This window comes from Delphinus delphis, chromosome 19, assembly GCF_949987515.2.
Source record: "Delphinus delphis chromosome 19, mDelDel1.2, whole genome shotgun sequence".
Lineage (NCBI taxonomy): Eukaryota > Metazoa > Chordata > Mammalia > Artiodactyla > Delphinidae > Delphinus > Delphinus delphis.
The window spans coordinates 42,067,119-42,087,434 of record NC_082701.1 but is presented as its reverse complement, the minus strand read 5'-3'; the positions used below and the strand labels follow the sequence as shown (position 1 = coordinate 42,087,434).

The window sequence follows — 20,316 nt, the reverse complement described above, 5'->3', positions numbered from 1 at the left end:
TGAAAATAGATAGGAATGACACTATATTCATATGGGTAGAAAAATGTTCAGACTATGTACTGTTATGACATTTCTTTACTCAATATTGTTTTTCAGCACAAAATCAGAACAAAGGAAGAATGGCATAAGCTCATCCAGCTTCTTACAGAATTCCAAATGAGGAATGTAGATTTCTTATATAGTAATCTTGAGTTCATTCTACCATTACCTGTTAATATCATTCCAGAAACAGAAAACTTTTCTGTGGACACCAATGCAGCAACAAAAAATATGAAATGTCTTGCTAGGAAACTTTCTGAAGGAGAGAAGCCATTGAAAAAGTCACAAAAAAAGAAACATAAGAAAAAGATGGTAATTTTAGATGATAGTGACTTATTTGACACCGAATTGGACTTTTCTGATGAATTTATTAGGCTTTCCTCTGCATCTTCTCCAAATTCAGAAGAAAGCAAAGCTAGAGATAAAGAAAGCAATCCAGAGACAAAGAAACTAAACACATGTCTAGAGTCAAACGTTGAATCTATTCCTCGTTCTCCTAAAACACCAGCAGAAAAGAAATATTCTGTCCTTGTTTCTCACTGTTTAAATTCTCTCACCGAGTTCATGGACAACATGTCCTTCTTAGATGCCCTTTTAACTGATGTAAGGGAACATAGGGAATTTGGTAAAAATGATTTTGGCTGGACAAATGGAAAGGTTAAAAGTGGACTTTGTGATGAGTTTAGTCTCGAGAGTAGTGATGGATGGACCTCTCAAAGCTCTGGAGAATTAAAGGCAGCTGTAGAAGCTCTCAGCTTTACTAAATGTTCTTCTACTATTTCAAAAGCATTGGAAACCTCCCTGAATTCTTGCAAGAAAGTAGGAAGAGATCCAACAAAAGAACTTACTTTTTATGTTTCGCAAAAGCGCAACAATGTACACTTCAGTCAGTCAGCAGCTAATTTAGAGTAAGTCTTGACTTCTGTTTACTTTTCAATAATAAATGATAAAGCGGAAATTATTAGTTTCTTTCTCTTACTAATTTTGAAATGCTGGCTTTATTGATCATGGTAAGCCCTTCATATTAATAATGTAGCTTCTAATGAGACAGTTAAGGAGACCAGCCTGATTGCTGGGAAGAAAAAGTGAGAGATTGGGGTGCGGGTTAGGTTTGGGAGACTCTTGGATAACAGGGAAGGGGTCTGGATTTGCTGTGCAGACAGCAGGTAGCCATTAAAGTCTTTTCAGTATGGGAGTGATTGATGTGTTGAAAATGATATAGAAAGTGAATCTGGAATACAGTTAATCTAGTCTAGACCAGAAGCAGGGAGAAGCAGAGACCAGCAGCTGGTTTTGGGATTGTTGCATTTTTATTGGGCATTAAAAATCAAAAAATAATGCATTACTTTTAATTTACAGCAGTGCTTGGAAGAGGATAGCAGTCATCAAAAGTGTGTTTTCTAGCCGATCTCTTCCGAACCTGGGTAATAGACAAGCTAGTATAATAGAATACTTGCCAACTCTGCGAAACATTTGTAAGACTGAGAAGCTAAAAGAACAAGGAAAAAGTAAAAGAAGGTAGTTTCTATAAAAACATTTTACATAACTATTTCAAGACTGATAAATATTCTCATCTGATGGAACTATTAATATTAAAGTATGTTTTTCCTTGTAATTTTGACAGATTCCTGCACTATCTTGAAGGAATTCATCTTAACATTTCAAAAGAGACTATGAACACTTTGGCAGCTGGCTTCCCTTAATATCCTACATTTACAGTGCCTTGTACAGATTCTTACATGGTCCTTAAGAGACATTTTTTTTTTTTTTGCAGTACGCGGGCCTCTCACTGTTGTGGCCTCTCCCGTTGCGGAGCACAGGCTCCGGACACGCAGGCTCAGCGGCCATGGCTCACGGGCCCAGCCACTCCGCAGCATGTGGGATCTTCCCGGACCAGGGCATGAACCTGTGTCCCCTGAATCGGCAGGCGGACTCTCAACCACTGCGCCACCAGGGAAGCCCAAGAGACATTTTTATAGTGATTTTCATGGAAGAGTTTATTTCTCTTAATGTACATTTAAAACATACTATTTGTATATTTCTTATTAGTGTGTAAATATTTAAAGTGAAAATTACAAATTGTATTTATAATTGTGGTAGTGGTGGGGTTTTTTGAATTTTTTTGTATTACCTGATTTAGCGTTGTTGGAGTATTTTTGTGTGTGTGTGAGCTGTTTCTAGAAGGTAGAGTTCACTGAATATTTCTAAAGGTGCTTCAGTGCTAAACTAATCCATAATTTTTCCCCTTCTGGTGACCCTTAATCCACGCTGTGAATGTGAATCACCTAGGTGATAATGTTTTTTAAAAATAAGTTTACACAGGGCTTCCCTGGTGGCACAGTGGTTGAGAGTCTGCCTCCCAGTGCAGGGTACACAGGTTCAAGCCCTGGTCTGGGAAGATCCCACATGCCGCGGAGCAGCTGGGCCCGTGAGCCACAGCTACTGAGCCTGCGTGTCTGGAGCCTGTGCTCCGCAACAAGAGAGGCCGCGACAGTGAGAGGCCCATGCACCGCGATGAAGAGTGGCCCCTGCTCGCCGCAACTAGAGAAAGCCCTCGCACAGAAATGAAGACCCAACACAGCCAAAATAAATAAATAAATAAAATAAGTTTATACAATCCAAAATACAAAATAGCATGTATAATACATAAGCAAACTTCCTAGGAAAGAAATTTCAAAAAGGAAGATCTTCCTGATAAAATTATTTTTAGCGTACTCATCCAGTATATTTTTACCATGTGAATCACTGAACGCTGACAAGGTGAAATCAAGATTATGAATTGTAGTTTTCGTAAATCTTTCTTAGCAACCATACAAATGTGATATCTTGTATATTTTGACAATTCAAATCATTTGTACATTTTTCTTGTATTTTTATATCATTGGTGTTTTATTTCATAAAGATATTAATGATAATATAAATATTTTGGACAAACTGCTATTCACTGAAACTGTAACAAAGGATTCTACCCTAGGATTTCTACATGATAGCCATTTCGACTTAAGGTTATATTTTTGGAGAAAGTATATATTTTTAATTACAAGATTTTAAAATACCACATTTCACTTAAAATCATTTTTGCAATCAGATGTATCTGAAAATAGTTTCCTATTTCAAGTGTTTATATTACATATTAGCTTAATATTCAGTTACATTATCTGGTGAATTAATTTTCACTTCAAAAGATAAGGATCCTAATTTTGTACAGTTGAAAAATAGATGTATACCTGTGTACAAAATGTTTTTACCTCTTATTTGTTCAACCTACCTTTTCTTGTATTGATAGTACACTGATTTAATTAAAGGCTAAAGCTGAAAGACTGCAATGTTTAGAGAGTTCCAGATGTAATCATCTGGGTAAATATGGATATTGTATAGGCTTGGATATAGTCTATATCTTATAGGTTTTGTCCCTGTACAAAAGAGAATAACATCTAAGGCATTTTTTTAAGTATATGGATTTATTATTTTCTACTGAATGCAGAAGTCCACTACCTGTAGAGCATTTACCAGTTAATTTGGTCTTTAATTATTAGAAAATTCGGATAATCCTCATCAATTGAGGAACCAAAGTAAAATAACTCCATAGAATTGTATTTAAATGATCAAGAACCAAGAAATAATGGGGGTATTTTCCTCCCTAATAGGGACACATTTAATATCTTTTTTTTTAAGGTTAAGCATAATTTTGGGAAATATTTTCTCAATTCTTAAAGGTTCCTGTAAGACTTAAGATTTACTTTTGTGATAAAAGTAACCAAATTTTGATGACTCTTCAGTACTTAGCATCTTATCCTATAAATGTCTAATTTGGACACATTTCACTACAGCTATTTCTAGAAATGTTGAGAAGTAGAATGCCACACATCTGGCATGAACAATTGAATGGTTGGTGAAACTGTTTACTAAAGTATAAAACAATGGCAAATGACGTGGTCTGGAGGAAAGAGAATGATTTCAGATGTGTACTTGGAGGTATCTACAACAGTTACAAGGTGGAGATGCTCACGTATACAGTCACATATGTAGAGATTTACATGTGCACGGCCACAGTCTAGAGTGTACATCAGACTGCCTAGGGAGTTGGAGGTGCTGGAAGGGAGGACTTCCATGTATTTTATAGATTTCTGATTATTTGAATTTTTTTTTTCCCAACAAGTATACTTCACTTTTAGATTAAAGGAAAGAAAAGACTTAATGCTTTGACATCAGAGAGACTTGGGTTCGGTATAGGTGAGATATAATGAGGGCCTGAACTAAGGCAAATCTAATGGAAATGGAGAGATGTGGGGGAAAAAGTGCTACTTTTCTCAAAAGATGGTCTGTTAAGTAAAATATTTCAAAGTTTAGGGCTTCCCTGGTGGCGCAGTGGTTAAGAATCCTCCTGCCAATGCAGGGGACACGGGTTCGAGCCCTGGTCCGGGAAGATCCCACATGCCACGGAGCAGCTAAGCCCGTACGCCACAGCTACAGAACCTGCTCTCTAGAGCCCACGAGCCACAACTACTGAGCCCGTGTGCCACAACTACTGAAGGCCGCACACCTAGAGCCCGTGCTCCGCAACAAGAGAAGCCACTGCAATGAGAAGCCCACGCACCACAACGAAGAGTAGCCCCTGTTCGCTGCAACTAGAGAAAGGCCTGCGCACAGTAACGAATACTCAATGCAGACCAAAAAAAAAAAATTTCAAAGTTTAAAAATGAGCCTGTTGGGCTTCCCTGGCATTCCAGTGGTTAAGACTCCACGCTTCCACTGTAGGGGGTACAGGTTCAATCCCTGGTTGGGGAACTAAGATCCTGCATGCTGCATGGTGCAGCCAAAAAAAAAAAAAAAAAAAGCCTATTAAACAAAGCTTATTTGTTTTGGGCTTAATAGATTGAGCTGATGAAAACTCCCTTCTGGAGGCAGTGCATCAAACCACATTGTACTTTCAGAGTAAGAAGAGGATTCTACAAGCTGTGTTATCAGTTATATTTAGCTTTATTCCCATGATGAGCACCATCCAGAAAAATCATTATTCCCTATTTTAACAGTATGAAAATAATGCAAATCCTTTAGTAGAGATGGCATTTGCCTTTCAAGGAAGATAACTTTGTTTCTTGTTTTGGATGTTCAGGGAACATCTTATTTTTTAACGCTTAAACCCAAAAGGCACAGAATCTCATATTTATTGATTTAGCCTTGGTTTATTATTGCGTAAACCACTCAGTAGCCAAAAGTCTGACTTGAAACATCTAAATACACTCAAACTTATGTTTTCTTCTCCATTAACACGGATGTTCGAAACAGTTGGTTTTAAAACTTCAGACGTAATAAATATAAATTAATATGACATTAAGAACATGTAACATACTAACCTCAGAATTTTAAGATTCAGTATTAAAAACTGCCAATTCATAAAAGGCAATAGCTTGTAATAATGAATCATATAACTCTTCTACCCTGTATTGTTCAGTAGATGAAAACATCTGTCTGTAGTGGACTATCTTATCTAGTGGGAAGAATACCCGAGGCTCTTCTTTCAGTACAGACTCTGAGAGGAGCTGCTTCACTACCTCTTTTCCACTAGTCCGTGTGTCACCAATCATCAGTTCAAAGTGCTTCCCCACTGCATTTCGATTCATGCTCAGCACCTGATGATGGCCATCCTGGGTAAAAGTTGTATTCAGCAAGGCATACAGCATGGCTTCCATGATATGAAAATGTAATAGTATAGGAAACAGAGATGAGTTCTGAAATGAAGGTCCTGTTTTCTCCAGGACATAGAAGTCGGCTTTAGGCATCTTTGAAATAACTGAAGAAATCTTTTTTTTTTGGGGGGGGGGGAAGGAGGGAAGATAAAATAAGTGAACAGAAATAATTCATTAAGTTTTATTGTTTGGGCCCCCTCTCTGTCCCACTTCTACTTTTTAAATATACAACTTACATAATATTGCTATTGACAATTTTGAAGTAATTGAAAAAGCATTTTATGAAGGGGTCAGGACAGCCAAGTTCTTTCTAGTAGGAACAAGCTGAGCTAAAACAAGTCAGTTAATCCTCCTAATTACTAGTTTCTTCATCTGTACAATGGGCTTAATAATTCCTAAAAACTATATTGGCTTTAAGATTAGACACAATTGTATTATTTAGCTTTTAAAAAATTCTAGGGTAGAGTATAGGGTTGGAATAACTAGCCTAGAATAAATCACCTCTGCAACTGACTAATCACATCATATACTTGATCGAACCAGTTTTCATAGATATAATCATGATGATCATTACTTACTGCCCATCTCACCAGGTTTTGAAGACTAAATGAGACAATAAGTAATAGTGTTTGAAGAATAAGCTTTATAAAAATAAAAATAAGAAAAAAGAATAAGCTTTATAAATATGGTAATGAAGTTTCTTAACATTTAGACTTTACCACTGATTTTCTCAGGATCTGCCTTTGATTCATAAGGCATTTCTTAAAATAAATGATTCAATTTTTAAAAAATCATAAGTGATGGAAAACACAGGAATGGGTGAATAATAAGTACCCAAAGAAAATCCATCCTTACTATCTTATTTCATTCCTTTTAGGACTAAAAGACTACACAAGGAGCTCTAGCAGGTAGGGATTTGGAGGTGTAACTGCCTTACCTCTTCTAAATAGACCGACGATAGGTATGTTCCTTTCATCAATCGGCAGTATTCAGTTTGCTGCCAGTCCAGCACTGCCAGTTTACGATCAAGGTGAGCCCAGGCAATTCTTCGAGTACCGGAAACAATGGATACAATACTATTAATTGCCTAGAACAAAAAAGGCTGGTTTAATTACAAGTGTAAACATTTTAACAGATGTAAACTTTAAGATACAAACTCAGAAATCCGAATTAGTTTATTAATAGAAATATATTTACAGTTTATGAACTAAGAATTGTTAAAGAGTAATTATTATTAAAAGGTAACCAGTAGCAGTCTTTTACTTGTTAAACAGAACTTTTACTTGTTCTCAGCAACTAGCTCAAAGTAGGCATTCAAATATTCAGATGTTGCTGGGGAATGTGCTAGATACTGGGAAACAAGGGACATAACCATATATTATAAGAAATGCCACCATACAAGTTACACTGTAGAGAGGAGGAATGGTCAGGAAGACTTATTGGAGGACTAGGAGAATGAGTAAAATGGTAAACGGGGAGTTATTTCACCCAGATGTCTGCAAATACAGGCTGACACCTCTCACTCAGGCAGTGGAAGAAAGAGTGCAAGTGGGAAAAGGGCAGAGGGGTAGGCAAATTTCTGCAAAAAGTAACTTCCTTTATCCTGAGAGCTACAGGGAGCCACCAAAGCATACAACATTCAGGTGTAACACGAGATACACATTTCAGAAAGAACATGGACAGCTGTGTGGAAGATGGACGGGAGGCGTCTAGACTAGAGGTGGGGATTTGTGTTAGGTACCTGTTGCACGACAAAGTACTAAGAATCTAGGTCACAGTGAAGCACAAGAAACAGATCAGAAGTAATAGGAGTAGAATTAATATGTGAGATGAAGGAGGAGCCTAGGAAAACAGCCATATATCTTCTCAACATTCCTCCTAAGTAAGTCTTGCCCAGACCTACTTCTCTACATCCACTGTCCTTTCTTCCTAGAATGCCTTCCTCTTCCTGCTAGCCTAGTTAGCTCTCCATGATCCAGGCTGAGTTCTTCTAGTAAAGATTCCCCAACCCACAGTTCTCTCCTCTAAATTACCAATTTAGTACATCTCATTCTTTGAGAATAACCATATAATAGATTATCTATTTATATGTGTATCTCTGGGCCCACCAACTAAACTATAATCTGCCTGAAGAACCCCGTCTTGGTGCCCAGAATAGTGCTTTGGTTCTCAAATATTTAGGCAGTATAAGACGCATTAAGAAAAAAAGAGTATACCTTAAGTCTCTCTCTTCCTACTTCCGGTTTGATGAGCTTTCTCAAGAGCCGATTTTCCTGTAACTTCCTTTTTTTCCCTCCAGTCTCTGGATTAAGAATGGAGTTACAAACTTGAATGGTGGTTTTATACTGGAACAAGGGCACATTCATTAAACTCTCCAAATTCTGAAATGGCCCAAACTTTTCTCTGTGCTCTACAATACTGAGGGACTTTTTTCCACGAAGCAATGTGAAAGCTTCAAGTTCTTTATTAGACGCTGTATTCAACACATGCAAGATGGAAGCCTGCTGTTCTGAAGAGAAGAGCTTGTCAAGTGCCTTTCCAGACTCCTTTGCGTTTTCATCAGAAAAATCAACATGGGGAATAATTTTCTTTGGTGCAGTGGATTTTTTCCGACAGCAGGAATTATGTAGGCCCTGGAATAAGGAGAACCCTAATGGAACTGGAAAACATCTCCACCTCCCTGAAAGGAAATTTTAGCAAAATGTAAGTTGAGACGTCTTAGTTCCTTTTAGCGTTAGTTGTGGCCTAACCAGAGCCTTTGCAAAGTGACATTGACTTTTCTATAATTTAACAACTAGTGGGGCTTCCCTGGTGGCGCAGTGGTTAAGAATCCGCCTGCCAATGCAGGGAACACGGGTTCGAGCCCTGGTCCGGGAAGATCCCACATGCCGCGGAGCAACTAAGCCCGTGCGCCACAGCTACTGAGCCTGCGCTCTACAGCCCGCGAGCCACAACTACTGAAAACCGCGTGCCTAGAGCCCGTGCTCCACAACGAGAGAAGCCACCGCAATGAGAAGCCCGCCCACCACAACAAAGAGTGCCCCCCGCTCACCACAACTAGAGAAAGCCCGTGCGCAGCAACGAAGACCCAACGCAGCCAAATAGAAAGAAAGAACTAGTGGATCATATCCATAAGAGATATCTTCTGATTTCTATGGATAACGCCTAGGTTTTACTACCTAGAAATCTTATTTTATGTCCAAGAAGCATGTATTTAAAAAATGATTTCAACTGCTTAACGTTTTTGAAATTTTTAACCTTAATCTTTTTCCAATTAATAGATCTTTTTAACAATATTTATCTTCAATAGTTTCTTTCTCATCTAGTGGAACCAAATAAAACTAAATTTTAGGGAATTCTCTGGCGGTCCAGTGGTTTAGGACTTGGTGCTTTCACTGCCAGGGCCAGGGTTCAATCCCTGGTGGGGGAACTAAGATCCCGCAAGCCACATGGCGCAGCCAAAAATAAAGAGAAAAACCAAATTTTATACGTTTATAATAAATGTTTTAGCTGAGTGGTAGGTTTAAGGGCGGTTTTTATTTTCTTTTGTACACTTTTCAAGATTTCTACCATGACTATATTTCTACAAAGAAGAAAAACCATATAAAGAGCAACTTTGTAAAACCAATGGAAACTTTGACATTGCGGCCACAGAACAATAACGCATCCAGAAGCAAGCAAGCAGCCGTTGGACTCTGAACCCTCCGCCCTAGGCGCAGTCCGAGGAGTCGCTCGTGGACCCCTAACCCAGGGAAGAAAGCACAATCGCTCCTAGGATCGGCGACCAGAACCGCCCCGTCAACTCAGCGGGGACTCCAAGAAGGAGACCTGGACACGGGACCCAAGGGGGAAATACTCCAGGACCAGGGGCTAATGTCAGACGGGAGATTCACCGAGTATTGCAGGCACCCTACCTCCCGCCAAGAGGAGACTAGGGACGTTCATCTTCCACGTTAAGGCAGTAGGGTCCCGCGCCCGTCTTCCTCCACTAACTTCCGGTTCCTGCGTGCTTCGCCCAAAACCGCCCGGCCTTTCAGTAGAAAGGTTCCAGCGGAAGCAGCATGCCGGCCGGCCCGAGGTTGTTTCCCGCTGGGCTGTTGGCAGCCGCTCCGCTGCGCCTCTGGGCAGACGCCGGCCGGGACTGTGCCGGGATCCGGAGACCCCGGGTGCGCCGCAGGCTCCTTCCACTGCATCCGGGAAACGGCCTCGCCCTCTCCGGCCCGTGACTGCCGGTGAGCAGAATGTCTGGGAAGAGAACGCCTGGGCGGGTTTTAGCCTGTAGTTGGCAAGATCCCTCCTTTGGAGAGACTCTCTGGGTTTATTATCTAGGCATACAGATTGATGAGCTCCTATTGGGGCCCCGCCTAGAGTCTGGTGGGGGAGCGTGGGCAGGAACATACATAACCAAATCACCAGGCAAAATGGAGTAACTGGGACAGGTGCGAGGTGGTGTTTCAGGAGCTCAAGGGGGGAACTGTGTGAAGGCAGCCTTCAAGGAAGGGAGAGGTAGGAAGAGGTGGCTTTGACACTGGGCCTCGGAAGTATCCTATTTGGAAGAGATGGAGGGAGCCGAGGCTGGCTCCAAATTTGGCTGGCCCTCGAATGCAAAATGGATCAGCTGAATAGTTCCACGAGGTAACTCGAAACCACTGGGGCTTTTGTAGAGTCAGATTTGAGGTGTGTTTCTAAAAATTTGGGCATATGTCGAAGTGTGAGGCTGGATTGGAGGTAAAGAGCCTAGTAGCAAAGTGTATTTGGAAGCTAGTGTATCTTCTCAAGGGACAGGCAACCATAAGGAATTGAACCTGGGAGGTTGTGTGATCAGGCCACTCAGGATGGCTGTTCTCTTGCTCTCTGTACATACCCTGCTGGAACAGTCCCTGCTTCTCCTACACCCTACTCAGGTGGCTGACCTTCGCTCCTAATCATGGAGCCTAATCAGTAAATGCCTTTGTACTTGCCCCCGGCCCCTGCTAGTGATTTTTCTAATCTATAGCCCAACACATCTCCACTGGGATAGTTTATCAAAGGAGCAGTGAGGGGCTGTGCTCCTCTGCTGGTTTCCCTGGTAACCAATGTACCCACCTGACGTCATTTCCCTCTATAACTGGTAACCTCTCCCCCCCCCCCCCCGCCCGCACCCAATGAAGACTGCTACCATGTCCTGCCCTCCACCATGTGGGGCTGCTCCAGAACCCTTTTGCTTCATATGTGTAAGATCCCTTATCCATTAAACCATTGATGTCTCTGTTGCTAACTCTGGGTTCTTTCAGGAAAGATGGGACGACTTTAGCTAATTTTGTGAAAAACAGGGAAGTCAGGAGGGCGGTGGCTTTGGGAGGGAAAGATGGTGTGTTTGCGTTTTTATGAGGCAGCAGTGTCTGCGTAGCTACTGTCCAGGAGGTGGTGGAGATGTGGCCAGTTATAAGTACTCATGAGAATTCTAGGATTCTTGCCAATTTCTGCGGAACTTAGGAATCCAACACAAAATAAAGCCAACTTTTTGTGCAAAATTTTCCAAATCAATGGGAAATAATTTCCTTTTAACTCCAAGGCTTATTCCACTTAATGAGGTGTTAATGAGTTGAAATGTATCCCTCGGAAAAGATTGTGGCCTTATTTGGAAAGAGGGTCATTGCAAACAATCAGTTAAGATTAAAATGCCGTCACACTCCAGGGGGTGGGGGGCAGCTAATCTGATATGACTGGTGTCCTTATAAGAAGAGGACCCTGTGAATGCAGGTGAAAATGGGGGCGGAGCTTAGAATGATGCATCTACAAGCCAAGGCCAAGGGTCATCAGCAGGTCACACATACCACAAGCTGGGAGGCAGGCATGGTGCAGATTTGCCTGCAGAAGGAACCAACCCTGCTTGCATCTTGATTTCAGGCTTCTGGGCTCCAGAACCGTGAAAGAATACATTTCTGTTGTTTTCAGCCACCCAGTTTATGGCGATTTGTTACAGCAGCCCTAGAAAACCAATACACGAGGCCATACGGAACACTGGTGATTGATGCTTTCTGAGAGGCTGTGGTTCACTGGCAAGATACAACAAATGACTTGCTGTCTGCACAACTTAGTTTCTCATCCCCTCTGAACCTCAGCTTCCTCATTTGTGAAATGGAGGTAAGGGTACCTGCCTCACACCGCCAGGAAATCCTGCTGAGAGGATTTCTCGTTAGAGACTGGATGCAGAGAGCCTGGCATAGAATAAGTGTTCAGTAAATGTTACTTCCCCTATTAAACTTTCATCTCTCCTTTGGAGCTGATTATTAATGACCTTGAGGGGAAACTCCCTCATTCCTCAGAGCATTCATTCAGAATTACTTTGACAAGAGCCTGGAAGTAGTAAGAGGCCACCACTATGCATGACTTACTGTAAATCAGAATCAGTGGGTTCAAAATGAAAGTCATCATCTTCCCCAGAAACTAGCCCCTCACTTCCCTGTTTTTGTTGCCCAGATACAGATAGCCCTGGCCCTTCCCATGCCTGTGTCTAGCCCGTTATCTAGTTCCTGTGTTTTCAAAACTGTTTTGAACGTGACCCAGGACACATTGCTGATGTACGTGTGAAACAAAAGCTTTATTTAAAAATACTTGTACCAACAAGGACCTATACTAAGTATTAGTATACTAGTATATACTAGTATAATGGAACTATACTAAGTATTTTGTAATAACCTATAATGGAAAAGAATCTGACAAAGAACATATACATATATATATATATATATATATATATATTTAACTGAATCACTTTGTTGTATGCCTGAAACTAACACAGCATGGTAAATCAACTATACGTCAATTTAAAAAAAGAAAGAGGGGCTTCCCTGGTGGCGCAGTGGTTGAGAGTCCGCCTGCCGATGCAGGGGACATGGGTTCGTGCCCCGGTCCGGGAAGAGCCCACATGCCGCGGAGCGGCTGGGCCCGTGAGCCATGGCCGCTGAGCCTGCGTGTCCGGAGCCTGTGCTCCGCAATGGGAGAGGCCACAGCAGTGAGAGGCCCGCGTACCGAAAAAAAAGAAAAGAGCGGGTGTGTGGGAATTCCCTGGCGGTCTGGTGGTTAGGACTCGACGCTTCCACTGCAGGGGGAACAGGTTCGATCCCTGGTCGGGAAACTAAGATCCTGCAAGCCGAGCACTGCCAAAAAAGAAAAAGAAAAGAAAAAAAAGGTAGGTGAGGTTCTGTTTGGGACCTAAGTGGGAAAGATTTTATACCCTGATAAAGAGTGGGAGGGGGTGTGGGAGGGGAAGCGGCCACCTCTCTTTTCTTCTTGGAGCTCTGGTGGTGGGAGGATGAAATCAGAGGAGCAGCCATCTCTCCGTGGACAGGCAATGCTGACGAGGGCTAGAAGAACAGGGCTTGATAACATTGTTTAGCTGCGGGACAAACCCTGGAAACCACCTACCTGCAGACTTATGGTTCAGTGAGGGAATAACTGACCTTGTTTAAGGCACTTTCGATCAGTATTCTGTTACTTGGAGCTGATCACTTCCTGATTAAGATACCCACTCAGGAGGTGTTCTGGGCCCCTCTCCTCTGCGCCTTTGTGCCTGCTGGTCCCTTTCCCTAGGATGCTGTCTCCCTAAAATGATCTGAATTCTGCTCACCTTTTCAGGGCCAACAAGGGTACACTGAGAAGCCTTCCATTATCCTGAGCCAAAAGCATCCTCTCCCTTCTCTCAAGCATGTGACTCATATCTCCCTCATAGTACAAACATGAACCATAAGCTTTTTGGGGGGTTTTCGGCTTTTGACCGTGTGTTTTTGTCTCCTTATTTGACTCTACATTTTCCCAAGGTGACCTGGAAACTACCAACTAGAATATATCGAAAATCCATTCCTGGTGGCTCAACAGTCCTGGAGACAGAGGAGCTCATGGTATGCTCAGACCCTGGAATCAGTCAGTCCCGTGTTTTAACCCAGCAAAGCAGCGGTGTGAACTGGGGCAAGTGACATCACCTCTCCGAGCCGCTTTAGATCCGTCTAGAGTGCAAGAGGGATACGAGCCATAATTATATCCCTTATAATACCCAGCACATTGCCTGGCACACATGGGGATTCATTAAGTGATTGTTAAAAAAATTAATGAATGATCACATATAATATATTCCAAAGGTTAATTTTCTTTAGGAAAAGTATTAAAAATTCATGCTCCATAACTTCATGATCTTAACATAGGCAAATATTTCTAAAATAAGAAATGAAAAGCATTAACCGTAAAGGAAAAAAATGAATAAATTGGATCTCATTTAAGTTAAGAACATCTACTCACTAAAAGACACCAGTGGGGGACTTCCTTGGTGGCGCAGTGGTTAAGAACCTGCCCGCCAATGCAGGAGACACGGGTTTGATCCCTGGTCTGGGAAGATCCCACATGCCACGGAGCAACTAAGCCCGTGCGCCACAACTACTGAGCCTGTACTCTAGAGCCCGTGAGTCACAACTACTGAGCCCACATGCCGTAACTACTGAAGCCTGCACACCTAGAGCCTGTGCTCTGCAACAAGAGAAGCCACCGCACTGAGAAGCCTGCTCACCTCAATGAAGAGTAGCCCCCACTTGACCCAACTAGAGAAAGCCCGCATGCAGCAACAAAGACCCAAAGGGGCCAAAAATAAATTAAAAAATAATAAAACTTTTAAATAAATAAATAGACAAATAGGTGAATTCCATCAGATTCTTCTGCATGACTATTTGAGCTTCCCCTGTTACACATGCCTGCCCGTTATTTCTTTCCTTCAGAAAGGAAAACACCTCCAACAAGGACCTACTGCATAGCACAGGAACTATATTCAATATTTTGTAATAACCTATAAGGGAAAAGAATCTGAAAAAGAACATATATATATTTACTTACATATATGTATAAATGAATTGCTGTGCTGTATACCTGAAACTAACACGATATTGTAAACCAACTGTACTTCAATTTTTTAAAATTTTGTTAAAAAGAGCAACCTAGGGCTTCCCTGGTGGCGCAGTGGTTGAGAATCTGCCTGGTAATGCAGGGGACACGGGTTCAAGCCCTAGTCTGGGAGGATCCCACATGCCGCGGAGCAACTAGGCCCGTGAGCCACAACTACTGAGCCTGTGCTCCGCAACAAGAGAGGCCACGATAGTGAGAGGCCCGTGCACTGTGATGAAGAGTGGCCCCTGCTTGCCACAACTAGAGAAAGCCCTCACACAGAAACAAAGACCCAACACAGCAAAAATAAATAAATAAAATAATAATTACATCTGCAAACATCCTTTAAAAAAAAAAAGAGCAACCTAAATGTCCATCAGCAGAGGAATGGATAAAGAAGATGTGGTACATATATACAGTGGAATATTACTCAGACATAAAAAAGAACAAAATAATGCCATTTGCAGGAACATGGATGGGCTTAGAGATTGTCATACTGAGTGAAGTAAGACATAGACACTGAAAGACAAATATCATATGATATCGCTTATATGTAGAATCTAAAAAAATCATATAAATGAACTTTTTTTTTTCTTTTTTTTTTGCGGTACGCGGGCCTCTCACTGTTGTGTCCTCTCCCGTTGCGGAGCACAGGCTCCGGATGCGCAGGCGCAGCGGCCATGGCTCACGGGCCCAGCCGCTCCGCGGCATGTGGGATTTTCCTAGACCAGGGCACGAACCCGTGTCCCCTGCATCGGCAGGCGGACTCTCAACCACTGTGCCACCAGGGAAGCCCTAAATGAACTTATTTACAAAACAGAAGTAGAGTCACAGATGTAGAAGACAGACTTATGGTTACCAGGGGATGGGGGGGGGGATAAACTGGAGATTGGGATTGATGTACACACTACATATATAAAATAGATAACTAATAAGAACCTACTGTATAGCACAGGGAACTCAATACTCTGTAATGGCCTATATGAGAAAAGAATCTAAAAAATGAGTGGATATATGTATACATATAACTGATTCACTTTGCTGTACAACTGAAACTAACATATAACTGTAAATCAGCTATACTCCAATAAAAATTTAGAAAAAAATTTTAAAAGAAAGGAAAACACTTTTGTGACCTCAAATCCTCTCACTTTATTGTTTATTATTTTTTACCCCCACTCATTTCTTCATTTATTTCACAAATATTTATCAAATCCCTGTGTTGCTGCAGACAGTTGCCGGGGATAAAATGGAGGGCACACTGACCTGGCCCTGTCTTCACGAAGCTTAGATGAGTGAGGGAGACCAACTACAGTAGATTGTGGTGCTTGAAAATACAGTGTTAAAGAGGGAAAATACAGCGTTAAAGAGGGAAAAGGCTTTGGGCACAAAGTTACTCACTACGGTGTTATGTATAACAGCGAAAAATCAGTCACCATCTATGTATCCAACAACAAAGAAATACATATACCCTATGGACGACTACGTAGCTATTAAAATGATGTCATGCATAGAGAATGGACTTGAGGACATGGGGAAGGGGAAGGGTAAGCTGGGATGAAGTGAGAGAGTAGCATTGACATATATACACTACCAAATGTAAAATAGATAGCTAGTGGGAAGCAGCTATGTAGCACAGGGAGATCAGCTCGGTGCTTGTGACCACCCAGAGGGGTGGGATAGGGAGGGTGGGAGGGAGATGCAAGAGGGAGGGGATATGAGGATATAGGTATACATATAGCTGATTCACTTTGCTACATAGCAGAAACTAGCACAACATTGTAAAGCAATTATACTCCAATAAAGATGTTAAAAAAAATGATGTCATGAAGCATCTATAGTAATATGATAAGAGATATAATGTAAAGAAATTTTTAAAAGGATATAAGATTGTATGAAAAATATGGTCCCAATGATCAAAAGATGTATAAAAGACCAGAAGGAAATTTATGAAATATTAATCAATATTAGTGGTAGGACCATTAAAAAAACACCATTAGGTTGAACTGCATGACACTACTACTTTTGTAAGTCAACTTTGTACATTTCAACATAATATTTTGTTGAAAAGGGCTCAAGATGAACTTGGATTTGAATCCCAGCTCCAGTACTCTGTATCATCCAGTATGTATCATCTCAGTTGTGTAACTGTGGACAAATTCACTTAGATTCTCTCTCGGGGCCTCAGTTGCCTCATCTATAAAATGGGCATAAAAATAATCTACACCTCAGGGTTTTATTGAAGAGCAAATGGAATAATGCCCGTAAGGGGCCTGACATACAGCAATCCCTGAATAAATGGTAGCCATAACAGTGGGTGGCGTTTTCTTTCTTCTTTATTGTATTTTCCAAATTTCCTATAATTATAGTTTTTAAAATTCTGTAACTAATAAAAATAATTATTTAAAATTTCCAAGGGGTTGTGGTCTAATCTGTGGGGATCTTGAGCCCAGTCCAGAGCTGGGAATGTGGTTGAAGGTTTTCTTCTAGTCCTGCTGTGGCTGGGCTCAGCTCGACAGAGACAGTGACCCCGGGAGCAGGGCTGATGTTTGTGCTCTGAGGGATCCTGGGAGCTTTATTTACAGAGGACACTCTGTCCCAGGGCCCGACTGCCCCCTCACCCAGCAGCTGCCGTACGGACTGAGCCCTCGAGGGAGGCTGCCCCTGCCCGATCCCAGTACTCGGTGTCCGCTGGGTCAAGACATCCTTTGGCACAGAGTTCTTCCCTTAGAAGCAGCTCCTGGTTCCCGAATACAGAGCTGAGCTAGACTTTGATCATGTCCAGTCCCCACGAGGGGGCTACAGAGTCTCTCTTTGTGGCAATGAAAAAGGTTTGGAAATAAATAGTGGTGATGGTTGCACAGCATTGTGAATGTAATGAATGCCACTGAATTGTACACTTTAAAATGGTTAGAATGGCCAATTTTATTTATTTAAAAAATGTATTTATTTATTGGCTGCATAGGGTCTTCGTTGCTGTGCGCGGGCTTCTCATTGCAGTGGCTTCTCTTGTTGCAGAGCACGGGCTCTAGGCACGCGAGCTTCAGTAGTTGTGGCTCAAGGGCTCTAGAGCGCAGGCTCAGTAGTTGTGGCGCACGGGCTTAGCTGCTCCGCAGCATGTGGGATCTTCCCGGACCAGGGCTTGAACCCATGACCCCTGTATTGGCAGGTGGATTCTTAACCACTGAGCTCCCAGGGAAGTCCCTAAATGGCCAATTTTATGTTATAGAGATTTTGCCACAATATTTTTACAAGTGAAAAAAAATCCAGTTATGGGAAGAGGACTAAAGGGAGAGCAGCCTTGTCCTGTGGGGTTTGCCAGACACCACAATAGAAGACCTGGATGTAAGCCCCTGTTCCCACCTTTGCTTGGCTATGATTAGGGTACCTTAACCTCTCATCCTCCATAAGGATAACAGGCTGCTCTCAGAGGGCTGTCATGGAACTCAAGTGTGATCAAATGGTGTGAAAGTCTCTGTAAAAACACTCAATATTTGTTAATTAGCATTATCCCTCTCCCTCTCCCCTCTCCCCAAAGAAAGAAAGAAGGAAAGAAAGAAACCCATCACCATGGGGACTTCCCTGGTAACTCAGTGGTTAAGAATCCCCCTGCCAATGCAGGAGTCACGGGTTCGAGCCCTGGTCCGGGAAGTTCCCACATGCCGCGGAGCAACTAAGCCCGTGCGCCACAACTACTGAGCCTGAGCTCTAGAGCCCACGAGCCACAACTACTGAGCCCGTGTGCCGCAACTACTGAAGCCCGCGCGCCTACAGCCCATGCTCCGCAACAAGAGAAGCCACCGCAATGAGAAGCCCGCGCACCGCAACGAAGAGGTGCCCCCGCTCGCGGCAACTGGAGAAAGCCTGCGTGCAGCAACGAAGACCCAACGCAGCCAAAAATAAAGTAATAAATTAAAAAAAAAAAAGAAACCCATCACCAACAAAGTTTAACAGTACCGCTTTTTGTTTGTTTTTGTTTCTTTTGTTTGTTTTTGGCAAACCTTGAGGCTTGAGGTTCTGGTGTTTTTTGTTTGTTTGTTTGTTTTGTTTGTTTTGTCTTTAGTTTTAGTTATTTTTTTGGCCACACCGCGGCATGTTGGATCATAGTTCTCCAACCAGGGATCGAACCCGCGCCCCCCGCAGTGGAAGTGCAGAGTTTTAACCACCGGACCGCCAGGGAAGTCCCTTGAAATTCTGTTAAATAGAAACTTCCAGAAATAAGGACGGGAAGAGAAGAAACTGAAGGAACCTCTCAATCTCTTGCTTCTCACCGTGAAGGAGATGATATATTTTCCCTTGGGTTGGCTTTTTTGGGACCTCCAGGGAGGGGACGCTGAATCTCAAGGTGTAAAGAGAGCAGCTCAGCGGGACAAAGGCACCCAAGAAGCTCCCCAACATCACTGTTCTGCCCTGGCAGCGGAGAAATGATGTCCTTTGCCTGTCCCCTCTTCGTTCCCCACTTCCCCCCTCGCCTTGCCTTCATACCTTAGGTTGCCTTTCCCAGATTTCTCCTGGGAGATTTATTTCTGTCCCTTTTTTCATCTAAAGCAGCGGAAATGAATCATCTTTCGGCCTGTTTGGTAAACAACCCCATGCCCTCTGACCCCTCTCTGGGCTCTCTCCCTGGTCCCTCTGGAGAGGTTCCTAGGCTAGTCCTCACCCCCACAGTCAAGACCCTCCTGGATGCTTACTCTTGGTAATGTCCCCTTCCCCCAGGGCCTGGAGGCTTGACCTCCTCCACCCTGGGGAAGATGGGAAATGACACAGAGCATTCCAACGGATGATCCCATGAGCTGACCAGAGGGGCAGGGGAAGCAAGGGAGCCACTGTGTTTTGAGGGCTTTGTGTGCCACGTACTGGCTCATCTCAATCACCTATTAGGTGATCTCTCGACCCTCGTTTTACAGATGAGGTGTCCAAGCCTCAGAGAAGTGAAGGAACTTGCCCAAGGCCACACAGCTGGTCAGTGATGAAGCCAAGATTCAAAGTCTGGATTCCTGAATTCATTCCATTATACCATGCTGCCCTATGTGTTCGCATGTGTATATGCATGTGTGTTGAATTGGGGATGCTGGCAGATCAGGTGCAACCCACCAGAATGGAAACCTAAGATGGTGTGCATTAAGCCTTATGCATATGACAGATATTTGCCTACAGAGGGGATGGCAAGTGTGCACAGTGTGTGCCTTACCAGAAGTCTGTGGATCACTGAGGATGGTGTCAAAGAGGGACAGAGATGGGGGAGGGGGATTCACGAAATGCCCAGATTCAAGACCACCTAAGCCCTGCCCACACCTCATGGTGATGGAACTCCACAGATAGAAATGCCCAGCAGTGTCCCTATTGGTGAAGCCACACTTCCTGGGGGACACAGTCATGCGACTATTTATTAGACTTCTAAAAATGTGCAGGTGCTTTTTCTAGGACCTGTGTGGGATACAGAAGTAAATCTTCTGACATCCGAGTATCTAGTGTGCGCATGTGTGTGTGTTGGGAGGGGAGGAGGGATTAACATAAATATATAAATAACTGTAATGCAAGATCGGTAGAAAATGCTCAGGGCCAAAGGGCGAAATGGATCCAATAACGGTTGGTATTCTAGCAAGACCAGAAGCTGGAGAGATTACTCCAGGCTAGGGATCAAGGAGGGCTTCCTGAGGAGGTGGCATATGAATGT

General features: G+C 42.7%; 2 protein-coding genes and 1 long non-coding RNA gene across 4 annotated transcripts in view; 2 read left to right on the top strand and 1 right to left on the bottom strand.

The window, feature by feature from the left end:
- ATAD5 (ATPase family AAA domain containing 5) overlaps positions 1–1,813 on the top strand; it is a 35,993-nt gene extending 34,180 nt beyond the window's left edge. Inside the window, exons 21-23 of the mRNA XM_059998097.1 lie at positions 97–947; positions 1,399–1,557; positions 1,664–1,813. Of these exons, the coding sequence (XP_059854080.1) occupies positions 97–947; positions 1,399–1,557; positions 1,664–1,742 (1,089 nt within the window). The 3' untranslated portion in view covers positions 1,743–1,813. The remainder of the gene's footprint in view (positions 1–96; positions 948–1,398; positions 1,558–1,663) is intronic.
- A 3,070-nt stretch (positions 1,814–4,883) lies between these two features.
- On the bottom strand, positions 4,884–9,703 carry TEFM (transcription elongation factor, mitochondrial). 2 transcript variants are annotated; one of them, XM_059998099.1, is made up of 4 exons: positions 9,644–9,703; positions 7,946–8,409; positions 6,667–6,816; positions 4,884–5,843 (listed from the first exon to the last, which is right to left on the bottom strand). In XM_059998099.1, exons 1-4 carry the CDS (start codon positions 9,672–9,674, stop codon positions 5,406–5,408), a joined length of 1,083 nt encoding a protein of 360 aa, XP_059854082.1. In that variant the 5' UTR covers positions 9,675–9,703; the 3' UTR covers positions 4,884–5,405. The 2 variants fall into 2 exon arrangements, with proteins under 2 accessions (XP_059854082.1, XP_059854081.1); XM_059998098.1 differs by having other exon boundaries at positions 9,623–9,700.
- A 10-nt stretch (positions 9,704–9,713) lies between these two features.
- LOC132415031 (uncharacterized) lies at positions 9,714–14,724 on the top strand. Its single transcript, XR_009517069.1, has 3 exons — positions 9,714–9,961; positions 12,820–12,903; positions 13,532–14,724. It is a non-coding gene; the product is annotated as an uncharacterized lncRNA (long non-coding RNA).
- Positions 14,725–20,316: the final 5,592 nt, after the last annotated feature.